Below are 24,795 nucleotides of genomic sequence, written 5' to 3'. Positions count from 1 at the left end.
CCCTGTGATACAATGTACAGTAGTCAATGTATGGCCTGTATAACAGTGTAAATGTGCAGCCTCTAAATACCGACACACAGCGATTAATGTCTACACCACTGGCAACAAAAGTGAGTACACCCCTGAGTGATAATGGCCAAATTGTGCCCAATTAACCCCCTTCTCTCCCCGGTGTCATGTGACTCATTAGTGTGTCAGGTGTGAACGGGGAAGGAGGTGTAACATTCAGGGTCATCTCTCTCACACTTGTCACTGGAGTCATCATGACAAAGAACTGTGGATCTGCCAGAAAGAATTGTTACTCTGCATGAAGATGGCCGAGACTATAAGAAGACCACCGACACCCTGACACTGAGCCGCAGCACGGGGGTCAAGACCATACACATTGCTGCAGAGGTTACAGGGGCGGGGGGTCCACCTGTCAGCACTCAGACCATACACATTGCTGCAGAGGTTACAGGGGTGGGGGTCGGGCCTGTCATCAAAGGTTACAGGGGTGGTGGGTCCGCCTGTTAGTGCTGAGACCATACGCATTTCTGCAGAGGTTACAGGGGTAAGGGGTCTGCCTGTCAGTGTTCAGACCATACACATTGCTGCAGAGGTTACAGGGGTGGGGGTCCACCTGTCAGTGCTCAGGCCATACACATTGCTGCAGAGGTTACAGGGGTGGAGGGTTCACCTGTCAGTGTTCAGACCATACACATTGCTGCAGAGGTTACAGGGGTGGGGGTCCACCTGTCAGTGCTCAGGCCATACACATTGCTGCAGAGGTTACAGGGGTGGAGGGTTCACCTGTCAGTGTTCAGACCATACACATTGCTGCAGATGTTACATGGGTGGGGGGTCCTCCTGTCATCATTCAGACCATACACATTGCTACAGAGGTTACAGGGGTGGGGGCTCTGCCCGTCAGTGCTCAGACTATACACATTGCTGCAGAGTGTTAGCACCATGCCGGATGCCTGCTTCCTTCCCCATGCTCTGGATGTGTCCTTCAGAGCTTCCAGCCGGCCTACCAGCCATGACCTTAGGGCACGTGCGCGTGCGCTCCCGCCCTCTTAAAGGGCCAGCACGTGCACTTGCTATTTCCTCCCCAGCCAATGGCATTATGTATATATTGCTTCCTCCTCACTGAGGAGATGCCTGAGCAACCATCCTGTCCTGCAGTCCAAGTTGTGTAAGGTTGCATTCCAGTTCCTGCTGCACTTTGGTGCAGATCTTGCCTGCTGCACTCTGGTGCAGATCTTGCCTGCTGCACTCTGGTGCAGATCTTGCCTGCTGCACTCTGGTGCAGATCCTGCCTGCTGCACTCTGGTGCAGATCCTGCCTGCTGCACTCTGGTGCAGATCCTGCCTGCTGCACTCTGATTCAAGCTCTGCCTGCTGAACTCTGATACCAAGTCTGCCTGCTGCACCATCCACTCTGTCCTACTGGGTCCAGCTGCTGTGCGTCCATTGGTCTGTCCTGGAGTGGCACCTGGTGTTCATCGGGAGCGAAGCCTAGCCTCACCATCAGAGGCTCTAGTGAACAGATCGGTGCTCGCTTAGTCACGCCCCTCCAGGCTCTCTGCAGTCCGTGGCACAATGGTTCCACAAACCACTTTAGTGACAGTTTGCTCGGACCATGGACCCTGCTGAACCACCACGCTTTGACGGCAATCCAAAACTCTCCCGAGGGTTCATCAATCAGTGCCAGTTACATTTTGAACTCCTTCCTCACCATTTCCTGTTCAACTGAGCAAAAGTGGCATTCCTTATGTTGCACCTTTGAGGCGAGGCCTTGTCGTGGTTGAACCCGTTATGGGAGAGAGAGGACCCAATTATCTCCAATTTGCCTGCATTCTTGGAAGCTTTTCACAAGGCGTTCCATGAATCTGGACGAACTACCTCTTCAGCTTCCGCTTTTCTCCATTTATGTCAGTCCAACTCATTTGTGGGACAATATGTGGTGCGCTTCCACATTCTAGCGTCCGAACTCCGATGGAATAACGAAGCATTGGCGGTGACATTCTGGGAAGGGCTTTCTGGAGCCATTAAGGATGAGCTAGCCAGTTGAGACCTACCAACTACCTTCGACGACCTGATCTCCCTCACCATCCGTATAGACCTTCGCTTTCATGAGCATGCCTGTGAGGTGGCACGTGAAAGCAGACCGTGGCGCCTCGCTCCATCTTTTCAAATGCCACTTGTTCCTTTGCCCTACCCTGTCACCTGAACCCATGCAGATTGACCAGACACCCACAGATAGATTGCTGCACTAAAGGCCAGTGCCTGTATTGTGAAGACATGGGTCACTTCATTCGAGCCTGTCTGGTGAAGCCGGAGAAGCTCTAGGGTCGGTAGAATAGGCGTCCCTAGATGAAAAAGACATCTCTCTACCCCTGACCCTTACTGTCGCAGTGACAACCGGTTAATCCAAGGCAGCCTTAAATTTTATCCTCCAGGCTGTAGTGGATCGGTTCCAAATCCCAGTTCATCCGCTCCAGAACCCCCTGACAATAACATCTGTCGATGTGAGAACTCTTTGGGAGATGGTTCGTCTGGCTACTGAGCCGCTTGAAGTCCATATTGGGATGCTTCATACTGAGAGGATAGTTGTATTTGTTCTTTCCCACATGCCTCACGCCTTTCTCTTAGGCCTGCCATGGCTATGACAGCACGAACCTGTGTTGGACAGGAGAACTGGAGAGGTGCTTCGCTGGGGACATTCCTGAGAAGTGTCTGGCCCTAGTACTTCCGGCTAAGACCCCATCTTCTCTGGCATCGTTGCCTGGTTTGCCGTCTGCCTATTGGTCCTTTGCCGATGTATTTGACAAAAAGGAAGCAGAGACTTTGCCACCCCACAGGCCATATGACTGCCCTATCGACGTGATTATGGGATCTACACCCCCTAGAGGCCGAATTTACCCTCTGTCCCCAGCTGAGACTCAAGCTATGTCGGACTACATTCAGGAGAATTTGGCCAGGGGGTTCATTCAGAAGTCCTCCTCTCCTGCTGGGGCCGGGTTTTTCTTCATTAAAAAGAAAGACTGAGCACTCCGACCCTGTATAGACTATTGGAGTCTCAACCAGTAAAAAATAAATACCCTATCCCACTGATCCCGGAGTTGTTTGACTGATTAAGAGGTGCCAGGATCTTCACCAAATTATATTTAAGAGGTGCCTACAATCTAATCCACATTCCCGGGGAGACGAATGGAGGACAGCGTTGAACACCAGGGATGGACATTATGATTATCGAGTAATGCCATTCATTCTCAGTAATGCACCAGCAGTTTTTCAAGAGTTCATCAATGATATCTTCCAGGACCTGCTTTATTCCTGCTTTGTTGTGTAACTGGACGATATTTTGGTATGTTCCCCGAATCTGTCCTCCCACAGATGAGCAGTTTAGCAAGTTCTTCAGCGTCTTACGGAGAATCTTTCCTTGTGTCTCTGCTGAAGCCGGTCATCTTGAGCCCCTTCAAGGATCCCAGTACCACGCCTGTGCCAAATGCATCAGATGATGTCTTTGAAGTGGAGAACATCTTGGCCGTGAAGAAGGTCAGAGGCAAGACCTTCTTCCTTGTCGACTGGAAAGGATTCGGTCCCGAAGAGAACATGGGAGCTTAAGCAGAACATTCACGCTCCGATTCTCCTCCAAAACATCCTTGATGGCTTGAAGAGGAGGCTGCGTAAAGGGGGGGCACTGTTAGCACCACGCTGGATCCCTGCTCTGACAGGCAGGGTCTCAGGTATGTCACTTCACTCACCTGTGCTATAGTCGGTTCCTTTCTTACCCATGCTCTGCAGGCATCCAGCAGAGCTTCCAGCCAGGCTCCCAGCCCTGTCCTTAGGGCTCACCCGCGTGTGTTCCCACCCTCTTAAAGGGCCAGAGGGTGCACTTGCTATTTCCTCCCCATCCAATGGCTGTGGGGCATTATGTATATATTGTTTCCTACTCACTGGGGAGGTGCCTGAGCAACCATCCTGTCCTGCAATCTAAGTTGTGTAAGGTTGTGTACCAGTTCCTGCTGCACTCTGGTGCAGATCTTGCCTGCTGCACTCTGTTGCAGATCCTGCCTGCTGCACTCTGGTGCAGATCCTGCTTGCTGCACTCTGGTGCAGATCCTGCCTGCTACACTCTGATACAAACTCTGCCTGCTGCACCATCCACTCTGTCCTACTGGGTCCAACTGCTGCGCGTCTGTTGGTCTGTCCTGGAGTGGCACCTGGCATTCATCAGGAGCTAAGCCTAACCTCACCATCAGAGTCTCTAGTGAACAGTTCGGTGCTCGCTTAGTCATGCCCCTCCAGGCTCTCCGTGGTACAGTGGTTCCACAAATCACGTCCATGGTACAGAGGTTACAGCGGTGGAGGTCTACCTGTCAGTGCTCAGACCATACACATTTCTGCATAGGTTACAGGGGTGGGGGGTCCACCTGTCAGTGATTAGACCATACACATTACTGCAGAGGTTACAGTGGTGGAGGGTCCACCTGTCAGTGTTCAGACCATATGCATTGCTGCAGAGGTTACAGGGGTGTGGGGGTCCTCCTGTCAGTGCTGACCATACACATTGCAGCAGAGGTTACAGGGGTGGGGGCTCTGCCTGTCAGTCCTCAGACCATACACATTGCTGCAGAGGTTACAATGGTGGGGGGTACACCTGTCAGTGCTCAGACCATGCACATTACTGCAGAGGTTACAGGGGTGGGAGTTCCACTTGTCAGTGCTCAAACCATACACCTTTCTGCTGAGGTCACAGGGGTGGGGTTCTGCCTGTCAGTGCTCAGACCTTTTATCTTTCTGCTGATGTTTCAGGGGTGAGGGTCCACCTGCCAGTGCTCAGACCATACCCATTGCTGCAGAGGTTATCAGGGTGGAGGTCCGCTTGTCATTGCTCAGACCATACGCTTTGCTGATGATGGTTGGATTACTGGATGAGGATGAGGAAAAAGCCAATACGCCAAATGACTTTTTTTCAACAGTATTTACACAAGGAAATCCCATGGCGGACAAAATGATCATTGATAACAAAAATTCCCCATTAAATGTCACCTGCTTAACCCAGCAGGAAGTACGGCAATGTCTAAATATCACTAAAATTGTCAAATCTCCGGGCCCGGATGGGATACACCCTCGAGTACTGCAGGAATTAAGTACAGTCATTAATAGACCATTATTTTTAATCTTTAAAGACTCCATAATAACAGGGTCTGTACCACAGGACTGGCGTATAGCAAATGTGGTGCCAATATTCAAAAAGGGGACAAAAACTGAACTCGGAAACTATAGGCCAGTAGGCTTAACCTCTACTGTGCGTAAAATCATGGAGGGCATTCTAAGGGATGCTATACTGGAGTATCTGAGGAGGAATAACCTCATGACCCAGTATCAGCACGGGTTTACTAGGGACCGTTCATGTCAGACTAATTTGATCAGTTTCTATGAAGAGGTAAGTTCCGGACTGGACCAAGGGAACCCAGCAGACGTTGTGTATATGGACTTTTCAAAAGCTATTGATACGGTGCCACACAAAAGGTTGATACATAAAATGAGAACAATGGGGATAGGGGAAAAAGAGTTGGCTCAGGGATAGGAAACAAAGGGTGGTAATTAATGGAGCACACTAGGACTGTGTCACAGTTAGCAGTGGGGTACCACAGGGGTCAGTATTGGGCCCTCTTCTTTTTAACATATTTATGAATGACCTTGTAGGGGGCATACAGACTAGAATTTCAATATTTGCAGATGACACTAAACTCTGCAGGGCAAATCAATACAGAGTATGCCTTTCTTGAAAAGTATAATGTTACAGGTTATACCATATATACTCGAGTATAAGCCGAGATTTTCAGCCCAAATTTTTGGGCTGAAAGTGCCCCTCTCGGCTTATACTCAAGTCACGGTCTGTGGCAGGGTCGGCGGGTGAGGGGGGGAGAGGTCTGAGGCATATTTACCTAGTCCCGGCGGTCCTGACGCTCCCCCTGCCCGTCACACTGTCTTCGGGTGCCGCAGCTCTTCCCCTGTACAGCGGTCACGTGGGACCGCTCATTAAACTTATGAATATGGACTCCACTCCCATATTCATTTCTCTAATCAGCGGTAATGGTGACCGCTGATAGAGGAAGAAGCTGCGGCACCCGAAGACAGTGTGACGGGCAGGGGGAGCGTCAGGATCGCTGGGACTAGGTAAGTATTTCATATTTACCTGTCCACGATCCACACGCCGGGCGCCGCTCCATCTTCCCGGTGTCTCTCCGCTCTGATTGTGCAGGTCAGAGGACGCGATGACGCATATAGTGTGCGCGGCGCCCTCTGCCTGATCAGTCAGTGCGGAGAGATGCCGGGACCGGACACTGGGAGCTGCAAGCAAGAGAGGTGAGTATGTGTTTTTTTTTTTTTATTGCAGCAGCAGCAGCATTATATATGGCACAGCTTTATAAGGAGCATCTATGGGGCCAAACTGAACGGTGCAGAGCATATATGGCACAGCTTTATAAGGAGCATCTATGGGGCCAAACTGAACGGTGCAGAGCATATATGGCACAGCTTTATAAGGAGCATCTATGGGGCCAAACTGAACGGTGCAGAGCATATATGGCACAGCTTTATAAGGAGCATCTATGGCGCCATAATGAACGGTGCAGAGCATATAGGGCACAGCTTTATAAGGAGCATCTATGGCGCCATAATGAACGGTGCAGAGCATATAGGGCACAGCTTTATAATGAGCATCTATGGGGCCAAACTGAACGGTGCAGAGCATATAGGGCACAGCTTTATAAGGAGCATCTATGGGGCCAAACTGAACGGTGCAGAGCATATAGGGCACAGCTTTATAATGAGCATCTATGGGGCCAAAATGAACGGTGCAGAGCATTATATGTGGCACAGCTTTATATGGAGCATCTATGGGGCCATAATGAACGGTGCAGAGCATTATATGTGGCACAGCTTTATATGGAGCATCTATGGGGCCATACTGAACGGTGCAGAGCATTTAGGGCACAGCTTTATAATGAGCATCTATGGGGCCATAATGAACGGTGCAGAGCAATATATGTGGCACAGCTTTATATGGAGCATCTATGGGGCCATAATGAACGGTGCAGAGCAATATATGTGGCACAGCTTTATATGGAGCATCTATGGGGCCATAATGAACGGTGCAGAGCAATATATGTGGCACAGCTTTATATGGAGCATCTATGGGGCCATAATGAACGGTGCAGAGCATTATATGTGGCACAGCTTTATATGGAGCATCTATGGGGCCATAATGAATGGTGCAGAGCATTATATATGGCACAGCTTTATAAGGAGCATCTATGGGGCCATACTGAACGGTGAAGAGCATATATGGCACAGCTTTATAATGAGCATCTATGGGGCCATAATGAACGGTATAGAGCATATATATATATGGGGCACAGCTTTATATGGAGCATCTATGGGGCCATAATGAATGGTGCAGAGCATTATATGTGGCACAGCTTTATAAGGAGCATCTATGGGGCCATACTGAACGGTGCAGAGCATATATGGCACAGCTTTATAAGGAGCATCTATGGGGCCATAATGAACGGTGCAGAGCATATATGGCACAGCTTTATAAGGAGCATCTATGGGGCCATAATGAACGGTGCAGAGCATTATATATGGGGCACAGCTTTATATGGAGCATCTATGGGGCCATAATGAACGGTGCAGAGCACTATATGGTACAGCTTTATAAGGAGCATCTATAGGGCCATAATGAACGGTGCAGAGCATGTATGGCACAGCTTTATATGGAGCATCTATGGGGCCATAATGAACGGCGCAGAACATTATATATAGCACAGCTTTATAAGGAGCATCTATGGGGCCACAATGAACGGTGCAGAGCATATATGGCACAGCTTTATAAGGAGCATCTATGGGGCCATAATGAACGGTGCAGAGCATTGTATATGGGGCACAGCTTTATATGGAGCATCTATGGGGCCATAATGAAAGGTGCAGAGCATTCTATATATGGCACAGCTATATATGGATAATCTATGGGGCAATAATCAATGTATGGAGCATTATATATGGCACAGCTTTATATGGAGCATCTATGGGGCCATAATGAATGGTATGGAGCATCTATTTTTATTTTTGAAATTCACCGGTAGCTGCTGCATTTTCCACCCTAGGCTTATACTCGAGTCAATAAGTTTTCCCAGTTTTTTGTGGCAAAATTAGGGGGGGTCGGCTTATACTCGGGTCGGCTTATACTCGAGTATATACGGTATACACTAGTTTTCTTGATAGGGTGTTGATCCAGGGAACTAGTCTGATTGCCGTATGTGGAGTCGGGAAGGAATTTTTTTCCCCAAAGTGGAGCTTACTATTTGCCACATGGTTTTTTTTTGCCTTCCTCTGGATCAACATGTTAGGGCATTTTAGGTTAGGCTATGGGTTGAACTAGATGGACTTAAAGTCTTCCTTCAACCTTAAGGCTGTGTGCACATGTTGCTGATTTTGTCGTGTTTTTTTTGCGTTTTTTCGCAATAAAAACGCTATAAACCGCAAAAAAGCATACATTAAGCATTCTATCATTTAAAATGAATTCCGCAATTTTTGTGCACATGATGCGTTTTTTTCCACGAAAAAAACGCATCGCGGTAAAAAACGCAGCATGTTCATTAATTTTGCGGATTTTTTGCGGATTTCCCACTATCTAATGCATTGGGAAATATCCAGAAAAATCTGCAAAAAAAGTACCAAAAGCGCACCACAAACGCGGTAAAAACGCGCAAAAAACGCATGCAGATTTCTTGCAGAAAATTTCTGTTTTTTCTCAGGAAATTTCTGCAAGAAATCCTGAATGTGTGCACATAGTCTAATAACTATACTACTAGATGGTGGCCCGATTCTAACGCATCGGGTATTCTAGAATATGTATGTAGTTTATTTATGAAGATTTCAGAATAATGCAATGAATACACAGGATTCGGCCGGCAAGCGATCAATCAGTGAAGCTAGGGCCAGCTGCAGGTTTTTGAGGACCCGGGCAAAAGAGTCTCACAGCCCACGTAGTATATAGCACAGCGACGTAGTATATAGCACAGCCACATAGTATATAGCACAGCTATGTAGTATATAACACAGCCACGTAGTATATAGCAGCCACGTTGTATATAGCAGCCACGTAGTATATAGCAGCCACGTAGTATATAGCAGCCACGTAGTATATAGCAGCCACGTAGTATATAGTACAGGCACGTAGTATATAGCACAGCTACGTAGAAAATAACACCGCCACTTAGTATATAGCACAGCCACGTAGTATATTGCAGAGCCACGTAATATATAGCACAGCCCATGCAGTATATAACACAGCCCACATAGTATAAAGCACAGCCCATGTAGTATATAGCACAGCCCATGCAGTATATAACACAGCCCACGTAGTATATAGCACAACCCACGTAGTATATAGCACAGCCCACGCAGTATATAACACAGCCCACGTAGTATATAACACAGCCACGTAGTATATAGCACAGCCACGTAGTATATAGCAGCCACGTAGTATATAGCCCAGCCACGTAGTATATAGCACAGGCACATAGTATATAGCACAGCCCACGCAGTATATAACACAGCCCACGTAGTATATAACACAGCCCACATAGTATATAGCACAGCCCACATAGTATATAGCACAGCCCACATAGTGTATAGCACAGCCCACATAGTGTATAGCACAGCCCACACAGTATATAACAGCCCAGGCAGTATATAACACAGCCCACGTAGTATATAGCACAGCCACGTAGTATATTGCAGAGCCACATAGTATATAGCACAGCCCGCGCAGTATATAACACAGCCCATGTAGTATAAAGCACAGCCCACATAGTATATAGCACAGCCCACGTAGTATATAGCACAGCCCACACAGTATATAACACAGCCCATGCAGTATATAACACAGCCCATGCAGTATATAAAACAGCCCATGTAGTATATAGCACAGCCCACGCAGTATATAACACAGCCCACATAGTATATAACACAGCCACGTAGTATATAGCACAGCCCACGTAGTATACAGCACAGCCTACACAGTATATAACAGCCCACATAGTATATAGCACAACCCACGCAGTGTATAGCACAGCCCACACCAGTATATAACACAGCCCATGCAGTATATAACACAGCCCACGTAGTATATAGCACAGCTCACGCAGTATATAACACAGCCCACGTATTATATAACACAGCCACATAGTATATAGCACAGCCACGTAGTATATTGCACAGCCATGTAGTGTATAGCACAGCCACGGATCCAGCCCAGGCCTTTAGCGATGCTCCTCGCGACGCTCCGCTCAAAGTAATGCCTTGCAGCAATAACTCGTGATGATGTAGCAGTCTCGCGAGACCACTAGGTCATCATCTCACGAGACCGCTACGTCATCACGGGTCATTGCTGCAATGCATGAGCGTCGCGAGGAGCAGGAAAGGCTGCCACGGAGGCCCGAAGGTGAGAATATAATGATTTTTTTTTATTATTATTTTTAACATTATATGTTTTTACTATTGATGCTGCATAGGCAGCATCAATAGTAAAAAATTGGCCACACAGGGTTAATGGCAGCGTTAACAGACTGTGCTATGCTGCGGTGTAACGCAGTCCGTTTAACGGACTGCTAAAACGCTATGTGGGTGCTGAGTGGAGGGGAGTATGGAGGGGGAACTGACTGGAGGGCAGTATGTAGGGGCCAATTTCACGGCCAGACTGTGCCTGTTGCTGATTGGTTGCACCCAGACAGCCGCAACCAATCAGCGATGCGGGATTTCCATGACAGACAAACAGACGGAAGTGGACCATAGACGATTATATAGATAGATGATGAGGTTACAGGGGTGAGGTGTCTGCCTGTCAGTGCTCAGACCAAACACATTGCTGCAGAGGTTACATGGGTTGGGGGTCCGCCTGTCAGTGCTTAGACCATACACGTTGCTGCAGAGGTTACATGGGTTGGGGGTCCACCTGTCAGCGCTTAGACCATACACATTGCTGCCGAGGTTACAGTGGTGGGGGTTCCGCTTGTCAGTACTCAAACCATACACATTGCTGCAGAGGTTACAGGGCTGGGGGGTTTGCCCACCAGAGCTCAGACCATACACATTTCTGCTGAGGTCACAGGGGTAGGGGGTCCACCTGTCAGTGCTCAGACCATACATCTTTCTCTTGAGGTTACAGGGGTGGGGGTCCGCCTGTTAGTGCTCAGACCATTCACCTTTCTGCTGAGGTTACAGGGGTGGGGGTTTGCCCACCAGAGCTCAGACCATACACCTTTCTGCTGAGGTCACAGAGGTGGGGGGTCCGCCTGTCAGTGCTCAGACCATACATCTTTCTCCTGAGGTTACAGGGGTGGGGGTCCGCCTGTCAGCTCTCAGACCATACACATTGCTGCAGAGGTTACAAGGGTGGGGGGTCCGCTTGTCAGTACTTAAACCATACACATTGCTGCACAGGTTACTGGGGTGGGGGGTCCGCCTGTCAGTACTCAGACCATACACATTGCTGCAGAGGTTACTCGGGTGGGGGGATCCGCCTGTCAGTGCTCAGACCATACACGTTGCTAAAGAGTTTACAAGAGAGGGGTCCGCCTTTCAGCGCTCTAACCATACACATATCTGCAGAGGTTACAGGGGTGGGTGTTCCACCTGTCAGTGCTCAGACCATACACATTGCTGCAGAGGTTACAGGGGTGGGGGTCAACCTGTCAGTGCTCAGACCATACAGCTTTCTGCTGAGGTTACAGGGGTGGGGAGAGTTCGCCTGTCAGTGATCAGACCATACACATTGCTGCAGAGGTTACAGGGGTGGGGGTCAACCTGTCAGTGCTCAGACCATATACATTGCTGCAGAGGTTACAGGGGTGGGGGTCAACCTGTCAGTGCTCAGACCATACACATTGCTGCAGAGGTTACAGGGGTGGGGGGCTTTTGTCCCAAAATGAGCCTCTTCTAGAGGTGATTCACAAACACTGTGCTGGAGACACGCAGACTAAGGATATGGATAACTAGAACCGCGTCCTGTGGTTTGATGAGACCAAGATAAACTTATTTGGTACAGATGATATCACGTGTGTGGTGGCAACCAAGTGAGGAGCATGAAGACAGGTGTGCATTACCTACAGTCAAGCATGGTGGTGGGAGTGTCGTGGTTTGGGGCTGTGAGTGCTGCTGGCTGTGGGAGGCTATAAGTCAGTAAGTACTAAAGCAAAGCATGATCCCCATCCTTCAGAAACTTTGCCAACAGAAGCTGGAGGAGCACAAGGTCTCCAACATCCACCAGCTCTGTGATGTCGTCATAGTGGAGTGGAAGAGGATTCCAGAGGTAACCTGAGAAGCTATAGTGACCTCCATGCCCAAGAGAGATAAGGCATAAAATAATGATGGACACACAAAATATTTACAATTTGGCCATTTTTACTTAGGGGTGTACTCACTTTTGTTGCCAGCAGTTAAGACAGTAATAACTGTGTACTGAGCTATTTAGAGGGTGCAAAAATGTACATTGTTATACAAGCTGCACACTAACTACTGTACATTATATCACAGGATCGAATTTTCAGTGTTTGTCCCATGAAAAGATAGAATAACATACAAAAATGTGAGGGGCGTACTCACTTTTGTGTTGTACATTATTTGTATCCCAATATGTAATAGTGACTGATCTGCTCCCCTATAGATTTATATGTACACTGATATGTAACAGTAACAGGCCTGCTCCCCTAAAGACATATGTATCACAATATGTCATACTGACTGATGTGCTCCCCTATAGATTTATATGTATCTCAATATGTCATGGTGACTGGTCTGTTCCCCTATAGACCTACAGTTAGGTCCATATATATTTGGACAGAGAAAACATTTTTCTAATTTTGGTTATAGACATTACCACAATGAATTTTAAACAAAACAATTCAGATGCAGTTGAAATTCAGACTTTCAGATTTCATTTGAGGGTATCCAAATTAAAATTGGTTGAAGGGTTTAGGAGTTTCAGCTCCTTAACATGTGCCACCCTGTTTTTAAAGGGACCAAAAGTAATTGGACAATTGACTCCATGGCTATTTCATGGAAAGGTGTGGGCAATCCCTTCGCTATGTCATTCTCAATTAAGCAGATAAAAGGCCTGGCGTTGATTTGAGGTGTGGTGCTTGCATTTGGAAGGTTTTGCTGTGAAATAAACATGCGGTCAAAGGAGCTCTCCATGCAGGTGAAACAAGCCATCCTTAAGCTGCGAAAACAGAAAAAACCCATCCGAGAAATTGCTACAATATTACGAGTGGCAAAATCTACAGTTTGGTACATCCTGAGAAAGAAAGAAAGCACCGGTGTTAGAGGTCGAGTTCCCGCTTCTGCACAGGGGGAATCTCGAGCCATCTCCCATTCTGTTCCAGCCGCAGTGGAGTCTGCTCAGCAAAGACGTCGGTCCCAGCGTATTGCTTAATCTCACTCTGTTCTAAGAGTTACTGCTGCTTCTCCAGCTCCTGCCATTAAAGCCAGTACTGGTCAGCAGCAAGCGGACTTCTCTGGGACTAAGTCCTTGTCTGCACATACTGAGCATGCCCAGGGCAAGATCTCACGTTGGAGATCGAGGGTCAGGTGCTCAGGCTCTGCGGCACATTCCATTGGTCCTCTTGGCAGGTCTTGGAAGGGCAAAAGTTCTGTAGCCACTTCCTGTGCTGCAACTATATAAACTGCGCATGACCGCACGGCCATGCGCTAGTATTGTCTCATAATGATATATGTGTGTGTGTAGATGGATGTATGTCGATGGATGAAAGCTCCTAAATATCCCTCCCTAGAGTTGTTGTCTGCTCGCGGATGTTGGTAGCTATCTAGCGCCCGACTAACCATCTGCACGATACACACATTACAGCGTCCTCTTGCTGTGTTCGCCTGTACTGCGCCGTGCGCTTGCCTTGTGCTTTCCATACACAAGCCTGTGTGGTTGGTGGCGTCCGACAGTGCGGCATTGCTCGCACTCCTGTGCATTTATATATTTCCAATTAGTTTCCTTACACACCCAGTTGTGGTGTAGTGCCAGCAAGGGTCTAATCGGACTTCAATCCCTGTTGGGGTTAAGTACGCTGACTGCTTGCTCGCACTTTAGGTGCGGTACCGCGGTCCTGTGACGCAACAGGATTGCTTCCTTCACGCTGGGTGAGGTTGAACCCACGTGTGTTTACTTTAGTGTACCGCCAGATAGTCTGCAATTTACTAGCAGCGGGTTTTCACCTGCACGGTGGACCTCGGACTGCGAACGCATCTAAATCATCTTTCTGGGTGCGTTCCGCCAGTCCTAACAACCGGTGAACTCATCAATGCAAAAAGACCTGGGCGCCCACGGAAGACAACAGTGGTGGATGATCGCAGAATAATCTCCATGGTGAAGAGAAACCCCTTCACAACAGCCAACCAAGTGACCAACACTCTCCAGGAGGTCGGCGTATCAATATCTAAATCTACCATAAAGAGAAGACTACATGAAAGCAAATACAGAGGGTTCACTGCACGGTGCAGCCACTCATAAGCATCAAGAATAAAAAGGCTAGACTGGACTTTGCTAAAAAAACATCTAAAAAAGCCAGCACAGTTCTGGAAGAACATTCTATGGACAGATGAAACCAAGATCAACCTCTACCAGAATGATGGAAAGAGGAAAGTATGGCGAAGGCGTGGTACAGCTCATGATCCAAAGCATGCCCCATCATCTGTAAAACACGGCGGAGGCAGTGTGATGGCTTGGGCATCCATGGCTGCCAGTGGCACGGGGTCACTAGTGTTTATTGATGATGTGACACAGGACAGAAGCAGCCAAATGAATTCTGAGGTATTCAGAGACATATTGTGTGCTCAGATCCGGCCAAATGCAGCCAAACTGATTGTCCATTTGTAGTATGAAACGACGACCAATGACCCAAAACATAAAGCCAAAGCAACCCAGGAGTTTATTAAAGCAAAGACGTGGAATATTCTTGAATGGCCAAGTCAGTCACCTGATCTCAACCCAATTGAGCATGCATTTCACTTGTTAAAGACTAAACTTCAGACAGAAAGGCCACAAACAAACAGCAACTGAAAACCACCGCAGTGAAGGCCTGGCAGAGCATCAAAAAGGAGGAAACACAGCGTCTGGTGATGTCCATGAGTTCAAGACTTCAGGCAGTCATTGTCAACAAAGGGTTTTCAACCAAATACTAAAAATGAACATTTTATTTAAAATTATTGAATCTGTCCAATCACTTTTGGCCCTTTTAAAAACAGGGTGGCACATGTTAAGGAGCTGAAACTTCTAAACCCTTCATCCAATTTTAATGTGGATACCCTCAAATGAAAGCTGAAAGTTTGAACTTCAACTGCATCTGAATTGTTTTGCTTAAAATTTATTGTGGTAAGGACTATAACCAAAATTAGAAAAATGATGTTTCTGTCCAAATATATATGGACCTAACTGTATATGTATCCTGGCGTGCAATAGTGATCAGCCTGCTCCTATAGACATATATGTACCCCAATATGTAACAGTGACCTGTCTGCTCCCCTATGGATCTATATGTATCCCAATATGTAACAGTGACTGATTTGCTCCCCTATATTTTTAGGTGTACACTGATATCTAGCAGTGACCCGCCTGCTTCCCTATTGACCTATATCTATCCCAATATCTCTTAGTGACTGGTCTGGTCACCTACATATATTTATGTATCTTGATATGTAATAGTGACTGATCTGCTCACCTATAGATATATATATGAAGCTTGATATGTAAAAGTGACCGGTCTGTTCCCCTATAGATATACAGTTAGGTCCAGTAATCTTTGGACAACGACACAGGTTTTGGCATTTTAGTCATTTACCAAAACATATTCCAGATCCAGTTCTACAATGTAACCAATATAGGCGTAAAGTCCCAACTCTCAGGTTTAGTTTGAGGATTCACATCCTAATTGGAGGAAGGGTTTATTACAGAACCAAAAGGTAATTGGACAATTATATCAGATGCTCCGCAATGGGCTGCATCAGTTAAGCAGGTAAAAGGTCTGGAGCGGTTTCCAGGTTCACCATTTGCATTTGGAAGGTGTTGCTGTGAACCCACAACATGTGGACAAAGGAGCTCTCAATGGAAGAGAAACAGATCATCATCAGGCTGAAGAAAAGAAGAAATCCATCAGAGAGAGCAGAAATGTTAGGAGTGGCCAAAACCTACAGTTTGTTGCATTCTGCAAAAAATTCAAAGCGCCCTAGAGAGCTAGTGTGGCGCCCCTGAGGTCCAGTCACCACAGAGGTACTACACCTCGAATGAGGTGTGGTGCTCCGCTCTTGGCTAAGGAGGGAGCAGAATCCAAAACCCAGAAACTTACATCCAACACCAGACCGCTCAGGGCCCAGGAGGAGCTAGGTAGAGGGTGTGGGTGGATAAAGTGGAGAGAGTGGCAGTTAGAAGAGTTGTCATGGAAACAGTAGGAGGAGTCAGGAAAGGTCTAGAAAGTTAGTCAGTCTGTGGAGAGGAGGAGAGCAGAGCAGACGTGAGAGAGGGTTGGAGCTGGTGACTCGAGCAGTGAGGAGCTCGTCCCAGCACAAGAGGACAGAGAGACGAAGGAAGATAGAGAGAAGCTCCTGACAGAAAGAAGAGAGAGAAGTGGTCCTATGAGCATGGGTAGTGAGGAATCCACCATATCCATGCCAACTGTAGTTGGGTGGAGGGACCTGGTCACAGTGTGGGAACCGGCCCCCAGACTAGTGGATAACTACAATGCTCAGCTAGCCAGCCAGAGGCTGTGGTATCTATACATGCCACAGCCACAACCACACACACTCGCTGAAAGGGCAGCCACATTGGATCAAGGGGACCAGGAGGATGTCGCCCAACAGGATCCGAGGCTGCTGGCTTGGGTCACTGTGTGAAGTTGCAGGGCGGGAGAGGTGGAAGTCAGCACAGAGAAACGGCCAGATAAGGAACATAACAATGGGATTCTGGTGGAGTGCACCCCAAACTACCTGAGAGCTGGCTGGACCACTGACCTGGAGGACACAGCACCCCAACTGGAGAATAACATATCTTTGAATCATGCATGGATTTTATTTCTGTTTCTGCAGCCTTTATCCATTTCTTGGCCTCTTCTTCTGAAAGTTGAGATAAGTCCTACCAAGATGTAGGTTCATACATTTTATTTGTACTTGCCTTGTATGAAAGACATTGAGGTGGTCTTCCCTTGTTTTCTCTTATTGAGAATCTTGGTTCTTTGACTTTATAGAGCTGTATTTCTTGACTTCCAGTATTTTGAATTGCATCGATTTCCATTTCTTTCTCATCAGATGTTCCTGCATTTATATCACTGTCGTTTCCCTCATTTTTCGTTTCCAGTATTGTCATTATGTTGTCATTGTCATTATGTTGTCATCTAGATCTTCAATGAATGTTACACTGTTACTCACTGTGATTCTGTCTGTCTTGGGATCTAGGATTCTGTATCCTTTGCAATTGTCACTATATCCGGCAAATACAGGTCCTTCTCAAAAAATTAGCATATAGTGTTAAATTTCATTATTTACCATAATGTAATGATTACAATTAAACTTTCATATATTATAGATTCATTATCCACCAACTGAAATTTGTCAGGTCTTTTATTGTTTTAATACTGATGATTTTGGCATACAACTCCTGATAACCCAAAAAACCTGTCTCAATAAATTAGCATATTTCACCCATCCAATCAAATAAAAGTGTGTTTTAATAACAAACAAAAAAACCATCAAATAATAATGTTCAGTTATGCACTCAATACTTGGTCGGGAATCCTTTGGCAGAAATGACTGCTTCAATGCGGCGTGGCATGGAGGCAATCAGCCTGTGACACTGCTGAGATGTTATGGAGGCCCAGGATGCTTCAATAGCGGCCTTAAGCTCATCCAGAGTGTTGGGTCTTGCGTCTCTCAACTTTCTCTTCACAATATCCCACAGATTCTCTATGGGGTTCAGGTCAGGAGAGTTGGCAGGCCAATTGAGCACAGTAATACCATGGTCAGTAAACCATTTACCAGTGGTTTTGGCACTGTGAGCAGGTGCCAGGTCGTGCTGAAAAAATGAAATCTTCATCACCATAAAGCATTGACCCTGCCCTTGATGAAACACAGTGGACCAACACCAGCAGCTGACATGGCACCCCACACCATCACTGACTGTGGGTACTTGACACTGGACTTCAGGCATTTTGGCATTTCCTTCTCCCCAGACTTCCTCCAGACTCTGGCACCTTGATTTCCGAATGACATGCAAAATTTGCTTTCATCAGAAAAAAGTACTTGGGACCACTTAGCAACAGTCCAGTGCTGCTTCTCTGTAGCCCAGGTCAGGCGCTTCTGCCGCTGTTTATGGTTCAAAAGTGGCTTTACCTGGGGAATGCGGCACCTGTAGCCCATTTCCTGCACACGCCTGTGCACGGTGGCTCTGGATGTTTCCACACCAGACTCAGTCCACTGCTTCCTCAGGTTCCCCAAGGTCTGGAATCGGTCCTTCTCCACAATCTTCCTCAGGGTCCGGTCTCCTCTTCTCGTTGTACAGCGTTTTCTGCCACATTGTTTCCTTCCAACAGACTTACCATTGAGGTGCCTTGATACAGCACTCTGGGAACAGCCTATTTGTTGAGAAATTTCTTTCTGGGTCTTACCCTCTTGCTTGAGGGTGTCAATGATGGCCTTCTTGACATCTGTCAGGTCGCTAGTCTTACCCATGATGGGGGTTTTGAGTAATGAACCCGGCAGGGAGTTTATATAAGCCTCAGGTATCTTTTGCATGTGTTTAGAGTTAATTAGTTGATTCAGAAGATTAGGGTAATAGGTCGTTTAGAGAACCTTTTCTTGATATGCTAATTTATTGAGACAGGTTTTTTTGGGTTATCAGGAGTTGTATGCCAAAATCATCAGTATTAAAACAATAAAAGACCTGAAACATTTCAGTTGGTGGATAATGAATCTATAATATATGAAAGTTTAATTGTAATCATTACATTATGGTAAATAATGAAATTTAACACTATATGCTAATTTTTTGAGAAGGACCTGTATTCATTCAATGGCTCTGTTTTGAAGTTTGGAGCATTTTTCTTCTGGAATAAACACAAAAACTTGGCAACCAAAAACTCTTAAATGATTCACACTTGGTTTCTTACCTTGCCACAGTTCATATGTTTTTTTTTCAGTTTTCTTGAAAAAAGTCTGTTTTGCAGATAAGTAGCTGTCATTGCTGCTTCACCCCAGTATTTCTCTGGTAGTTTGGAGTCTGTTACCATACATTTTCTCATTTCAGTCAGAGTTCTGTTTTTCTTTTCTGCTACCCGATTCTGTTCATGTGTGTATGGAACAGTCTTTTGATGCTCTATTCCATTCTGTCTTAAGTAGTTTTCTATTTAGTGTCCTGTAAATTCACCTCCATTATCACTTCTGATGATGATTGGCTTCCTCTGAAACTTGTTATTTGACTTTGTCACATAGTCTTCTAAATTTTCAAAAACTTCACTTTTGTTCTTTATCAAGTATGTGACTGTATCTTGATTTGACATCTATGAAGGTCCCCATATATCTATTACCTCCTGATGTGGTCACTTTCATGGGTCCTCATACATCAGAGTGAACCAAGTCAAGTGGTTTTGTGCTTTTTGTCTCAATCTCTTTAGATGTAGATCCTCTTGTAGCTTTAGATTGTATAAGGGTATGTTCACACGTTCCTGATTTCCATCCTTTTTTTTCAGGACTGTTTTTTAAAAAACTGCAGCTCTTGGCAGAAAACGCAGGTCCTTTTTTTGGTCCTTTTTTTGTCCTTTTTTGATCCTTTTTTTGATCCTTTTTTTATGCAGTTTTCTATGCAGTTAAAATGGCTGAAAATACCCTAACCCTACCCCTAACCGTACCCCTAACCCTACCCCTAACCCTACCCCTAACCCTACCCCTACCCCTAACCCTACCCCTACCCCTAACCCTACCCCTACCCCTACCCCTACCCCTAACCCTACCCCTAACCCTAACCCTACCCCTAACCCTACCCCTAACCTTAACCCTACCCCTAACCCTACCCCTAACCCTATTCTAACCTTAGTGGAAAAAAAAAAAATTCTTAATTTTTTTTATTGTCCCTACCTATGGGGGTGACAAAAGGGGGGGGGGGGTCATTTACTATTTCTTTTTATTTTGATCACTGAGATATAACCTATCTCAGTGATCAAAATGCACTTTGGAACGAATCTGCCGGCCGGCAGATTCGGCGGGCGCACTGCGCCGGGTAAGTATAAGGGGGGGAGATTAGGGCACGGGGGGCATCGGAGCACTGGGGGGGGGCATCGGAGCACGGAGCGGTGGGATTGGAGCACGGGGGGGCGGGATCGGAGCACGGGGGGGCAGCCACACTCCGCCCACGCACTTCCGCCCGCTTCCCCGCACTTCCTGCTGCAGCGGTTCGGCACCACAAACCGCAGTAAAACCCGCAGATATTTTTTTCATCTGCGCGGTTTTACTGCGGGTTTGACCTCACAATGGAGGTCAATGGGTGCAGAACCGCTGCGGCTCCGAAAAAAGAAGTGACATGGTACTTCTTTTTTACCGCGGCTATTCAGCGCGGCTTTTTTTCCCGATTCCCGCATCATGTGCACAGTGGTTCCTGTTTTCCATAGGGTACAGTACACTGTACCCTGCATGGAAAACAGCTGCGGAACCGCAGTGGCAAAAACGCTGCGGTTTCGCAGAAAAAAACGCACTGTGTGAACATGGCCTAAAACATTCACATTTTACGGTAATTGAGCAATCAGATAGCAATAGGTCTTTTGTGCGATTCTTCTTTTGCAACACCATTATACTCTCAGGAAGTCTGTGTCCTAGATGTCCATGCCAAATGTGAATACAATTCTTGTGTTCAATGTACATAACTTCATCTGTTCCTTTAATGTGTCTAGATGATATAATTGTTCACCTGCTTTGACATTATTATCTTATCTCCCTCTAGGATTGTACAATTATCATCTTTGAATTTTACAGTAATTCCTTTGGCTGTCAGACGCTTTACGGATAACAATCCTCCTTCTAGTCCTGGAACATATAACACATCCTTTACTAGTAATTTTGAATTATGCCCAAATCTATCAGGACAGATTAGCATTCCTCGTCCAATACCTTCTGCGGTTATTTTACTCCCATCTGCAAGATAAATTGCTTTCTTATTTTCATAAAGTTCAGTAAAGAAGCTTACATCACTAGTCATGTGAATTGTTGCTCCTGAGTCAATAAACTAACCTGACGATGACTCTATCAGTTACTTTAAATACACCATTCCAGTGATCTGCATGTGGGTTAGAAATTGTGCTTTTTACTTTCTGTTTATTCTGCTTTTGGTGTAATTTCTGTTGTTCTGCTTTCCATATAGTACAGTCTTTCTTTAAATGTCCCTTTTTCTTACATCTGAAACATTCTTTTGTTTCTGTAATATGTTGCTTCTGGTCTATCACTTTAAGAGCATTTTCACTGTCCCTTTCAGTGGAATCGGTTGTTCTTTTCTTCTATGATATTCAACTAGAAGTCTGGTCTTTACAAACTCTAGCGTAATGTCTGCTTCAGGTCTTGTCTCTAGTGCTTTTATCAGAGCAGTGTATGAATCTGGTAAACTGCACAATAATATTGCTGCTATATGGCTTTCCTTAATGTCTTCACCCATTGATCTCAGCTGTGTTTCCACCTCCATCATGGGGTTTACATGCTCCTGCATGTCTTTCCTTGCACTTAATCTCATCTTTTAAAGTTTTCTTAGCAGGAATAGTTTGTGATTTAAGCTGGATCTTTCATGTAGCTTTCTCAATGCTTCCCACATTCCCTTTGCTGTATTCTTATTCCTTATGTGGATTAACTGATCATCCTCCACTAATAAGCTGATAGTAGCTCTTGCTTGTCTGTTTTTCTTATCCCATGTCTGATTATTATCATTGGGTCTGTCTGTAGTGATTACCTCCCATAAATCATCTTTAGACAATAACATCTCCACTTTGAACTTCCATAACTGATAGTTCTCATTGTTCAGCTTAGCTACTGTGAGTCTCAGCTCTGAACTACTGCTCATCTTTAACTTATTTGTCTTACTTGTTTGCATTCACCAAGTCCTTTTTGTCTTCTATGCTGGGCACATAACCTGCTGCATAGTTTTGTCGCAGAACAAACTTGTGAGAGTAGATTACGTAGGGTAATTCAACTTTTATCTATGCAGAACATGAGGTACATATGCATCAGCTTCTACCAAGTCTACAAAAGAAAAAGTGAAGCCCAAGTACAACAAGTATATGCATTACATTCAACTAAGCAGATAACATTAGCAACATTGCCATGTACTGTCAGAAAAGTGTAAACTCCTCCTGCACACAAATAAGTCTGTATCTGTTGCATATCTACCAAAAGGAAAATGGCTGCAATTAATAATGTGTATACAGGAGATTTCTGTACAACCCCTTTAATTAACCCTCAAAGTGTCCACTTCAATTGCAAATTATGGACTGTAGAGCTGAAATCACAAGAATTCGTCACTGGCCAAAGATTTCTGGAACTGACTGTATGTGCCACCCCCAGTATGCCTGGACCGGTGTCCGTCCATCCATCCCCGCTAGGTGCAGATGGGGTATAATGTGTTGCGGTGGGGTCTGTGGATGTATCAAGGCTGTGTATGTTTTGCACAGGATTCTTTGCCCTCTTGGCCCTGTCCGTATACACTGGGGTGACGGTGAACTTTTTTGGGAAGCGCTATGTGGACTGGAGGTTTTCGTGGTCCTACATCCTAGGATGGATAGGAATCATCCTCACGGTGTCTGCAGGTAACATGCTCATCTGTGCCCGTACATAAAGGAATGCTGTACCCAGATCCCACATCCCACACAATGCCGCCATGTTCTCTCCTCCTGAACGACATGAAATTCTTCTGTTGTACTCAGTGTGTAAAAGTATATTGATGGAGAGGGATGATGGGAGTAGTGATGTACTGTATGATAGTAGATTAGAGTGTGAGCTCCGGGGGATGATGGGAGTAGTTATACATTGTGTGATATGAGACTAGATTGTGAGCTCCAGGATCAGGGATGATGGGAGTAGTGATGGATTGTGTGATAAGAGATTAGATTGTGAGCTCCGGGGTCAGGGATGATGGGAGTAGTGATACATTGTGTGATGGGAGATTAGATTGTGAGCTCTGGGGTCAGGGATGATGGGAGTAGTGATACACTGTGTGATAGGAGATTAGATTGTGAGGTCCGGGGTCAGGGATGATGGGAGTAGTGATGGATTGTGTGATAAGAGATTAGATTGTGAGCTCCGGGGTCAGGGATGATGAGAGTAGTGATACATTGTGTGATGGGAGATTAGATTGTGAGCTCTGGGGTCAGGGATGATGGGAGCAGTGATACACTGTGTGATAGGAGATTAGATTTTGAGCTTCGGGGTCAAAGATGATGGAAGTAGTGATGGATTGTGTGATAAGAGATTAGATTGTGAGCTCCGGGGTCAGGGATGATGAGAGTAGTGATACATTGTGTGATGGGAGATTAGATTGTGAGCTCCGGGGTCAGGGATGATGGGAGTAGTGATACACTGTGTGATAGGAGATTAGATTGTGAGCTCTGGGGTCAGGGATGATGGGAGTAGTGATACACTGTGTGATAGGAGATTAGATTGTGAGCTCTGGGGTCAGGGATGATGGGAGTAGTGATACATTGTGTGATAGGAGATTAGATTGTGAGCTCTGGGGTCAGGGATGATGGGAGTAGTGATACACTGTGTGATAGTAGATTAGATTGTGAGCTCTGGGGTCAGGGATGATGGGAGTAGTGATACACTGTGTGATAGGAGATTAGATTGTGAGCTCTGGGGTCAGGGATGATGGGAGTAGTGATACACTGTGTGATAGGAGATTAGATTGTGAGCTCTGGGGTCAGGGATGATGGGAGTAGTGATACACTGTGTGATAGGAGATTAGATTGTGAGCTCCAGGGTCAGGGATTGTGGGAGTAGTGATCTCTCTCAGCAGTCAGTCTTATCCACATCTCTCTTTCCTTCCTTTTCAGGAATTTTCCACATTTGTGCTTTTGCCAGGAACAGTTCCCGGGATGTAGGAAATGTCTCCAGTGGATGATATAGTTATGAGCCCCCAATCATGTCCATAGAACCCTTCACATCTGTCCTAAGTGTCCCGTAGGTATTCCAGTGACCCAGAGTGCGCCACCTCTAGAGTCACCTGCTTTGCTGACTGAAGGTGGACCTTCCCCCCCGGAGACTGATGGTGGACCTTCCCCCCGGAGACTGATGGCGGACCCCTCATGTGAGCAATGGTGCCCTCCTTCCCCCTTGGTGACTGACTGTTGACTTCCTATCCTGGCACTGGCAATACTTATTAATGCTCTGTAATTTAAGTTTTGCTAATAAACTATCTGCAAAAATAAAAACAGAATTTCTGCTGTTTGTAACATTCAACACAAACACTGTTATGTAAACAACATAGTCCACAGCACAGTACAGGTAGAGAAATAAACCAGTACAAGTAGGGAAAGCCACCAGTATAGGCAGAGAAAGGAACCAGCACAGACAGAGAAAGCAACCAGCACAGTCAGAGAAAGCAACCAGCTGTTAGGAAATATGATGTATTTGATTCTATATTATCACGCACACTGAGCACTGCTACATCCATTAGGTCTGTGTAAGACACACGCTGTGGGCTTTTTGACCCCCC

General features: G+C 46.1%; 1 protein-coding gene across 1 annotated transcript in view; it reads left to right on the top strand.

Annotated features, from left to right (window-relative positions):
- LOC138637546 (lens fiber membrane intrinsic protein-like) overlaps positions 1-24,500 on the top strand; it is a 139,579-nt gene extending 115,079 nt beyond the window's left edge. The window contains exons 4-5 of the mRNA XM_069726330.1: positions 22,757-22,891; positions 24,134-24,500. Coding sequence (XP_069582431.1) covers positions 22,757-22,891; positions 24,134-24,201 — 203 coding nt within the window. The 3' untranslated portion in view covers positions 24,202-24,500. The remainder of the gene's footprint in view (positions 1-22,756; positions 22,892-24,133) is intronic.
- Positions 24,501-24,795: the final 295 nt, after the last annotated feature.

Source organism: Ranitomeya imitator, chromosome 1 (genome assembly GCF_032444005.1).
Source record: "Ranitomeya imitator isolate aRanImi1 chromosome 1, aRanImi1.pri, whole genome shotgun sequence".
NCBI classification, from domain to species: Eukaryota; Metazoa; Chordata; class Amphibia; order Anura; family Dendrobatidae; genus Ranitomeya; species Ranitomeya imitator.
The sequence above is the reverse complement of the archived record's forward strand: the minus strand, read 5'-3'. Positions and strand labels throughout refer to the sequence as shown.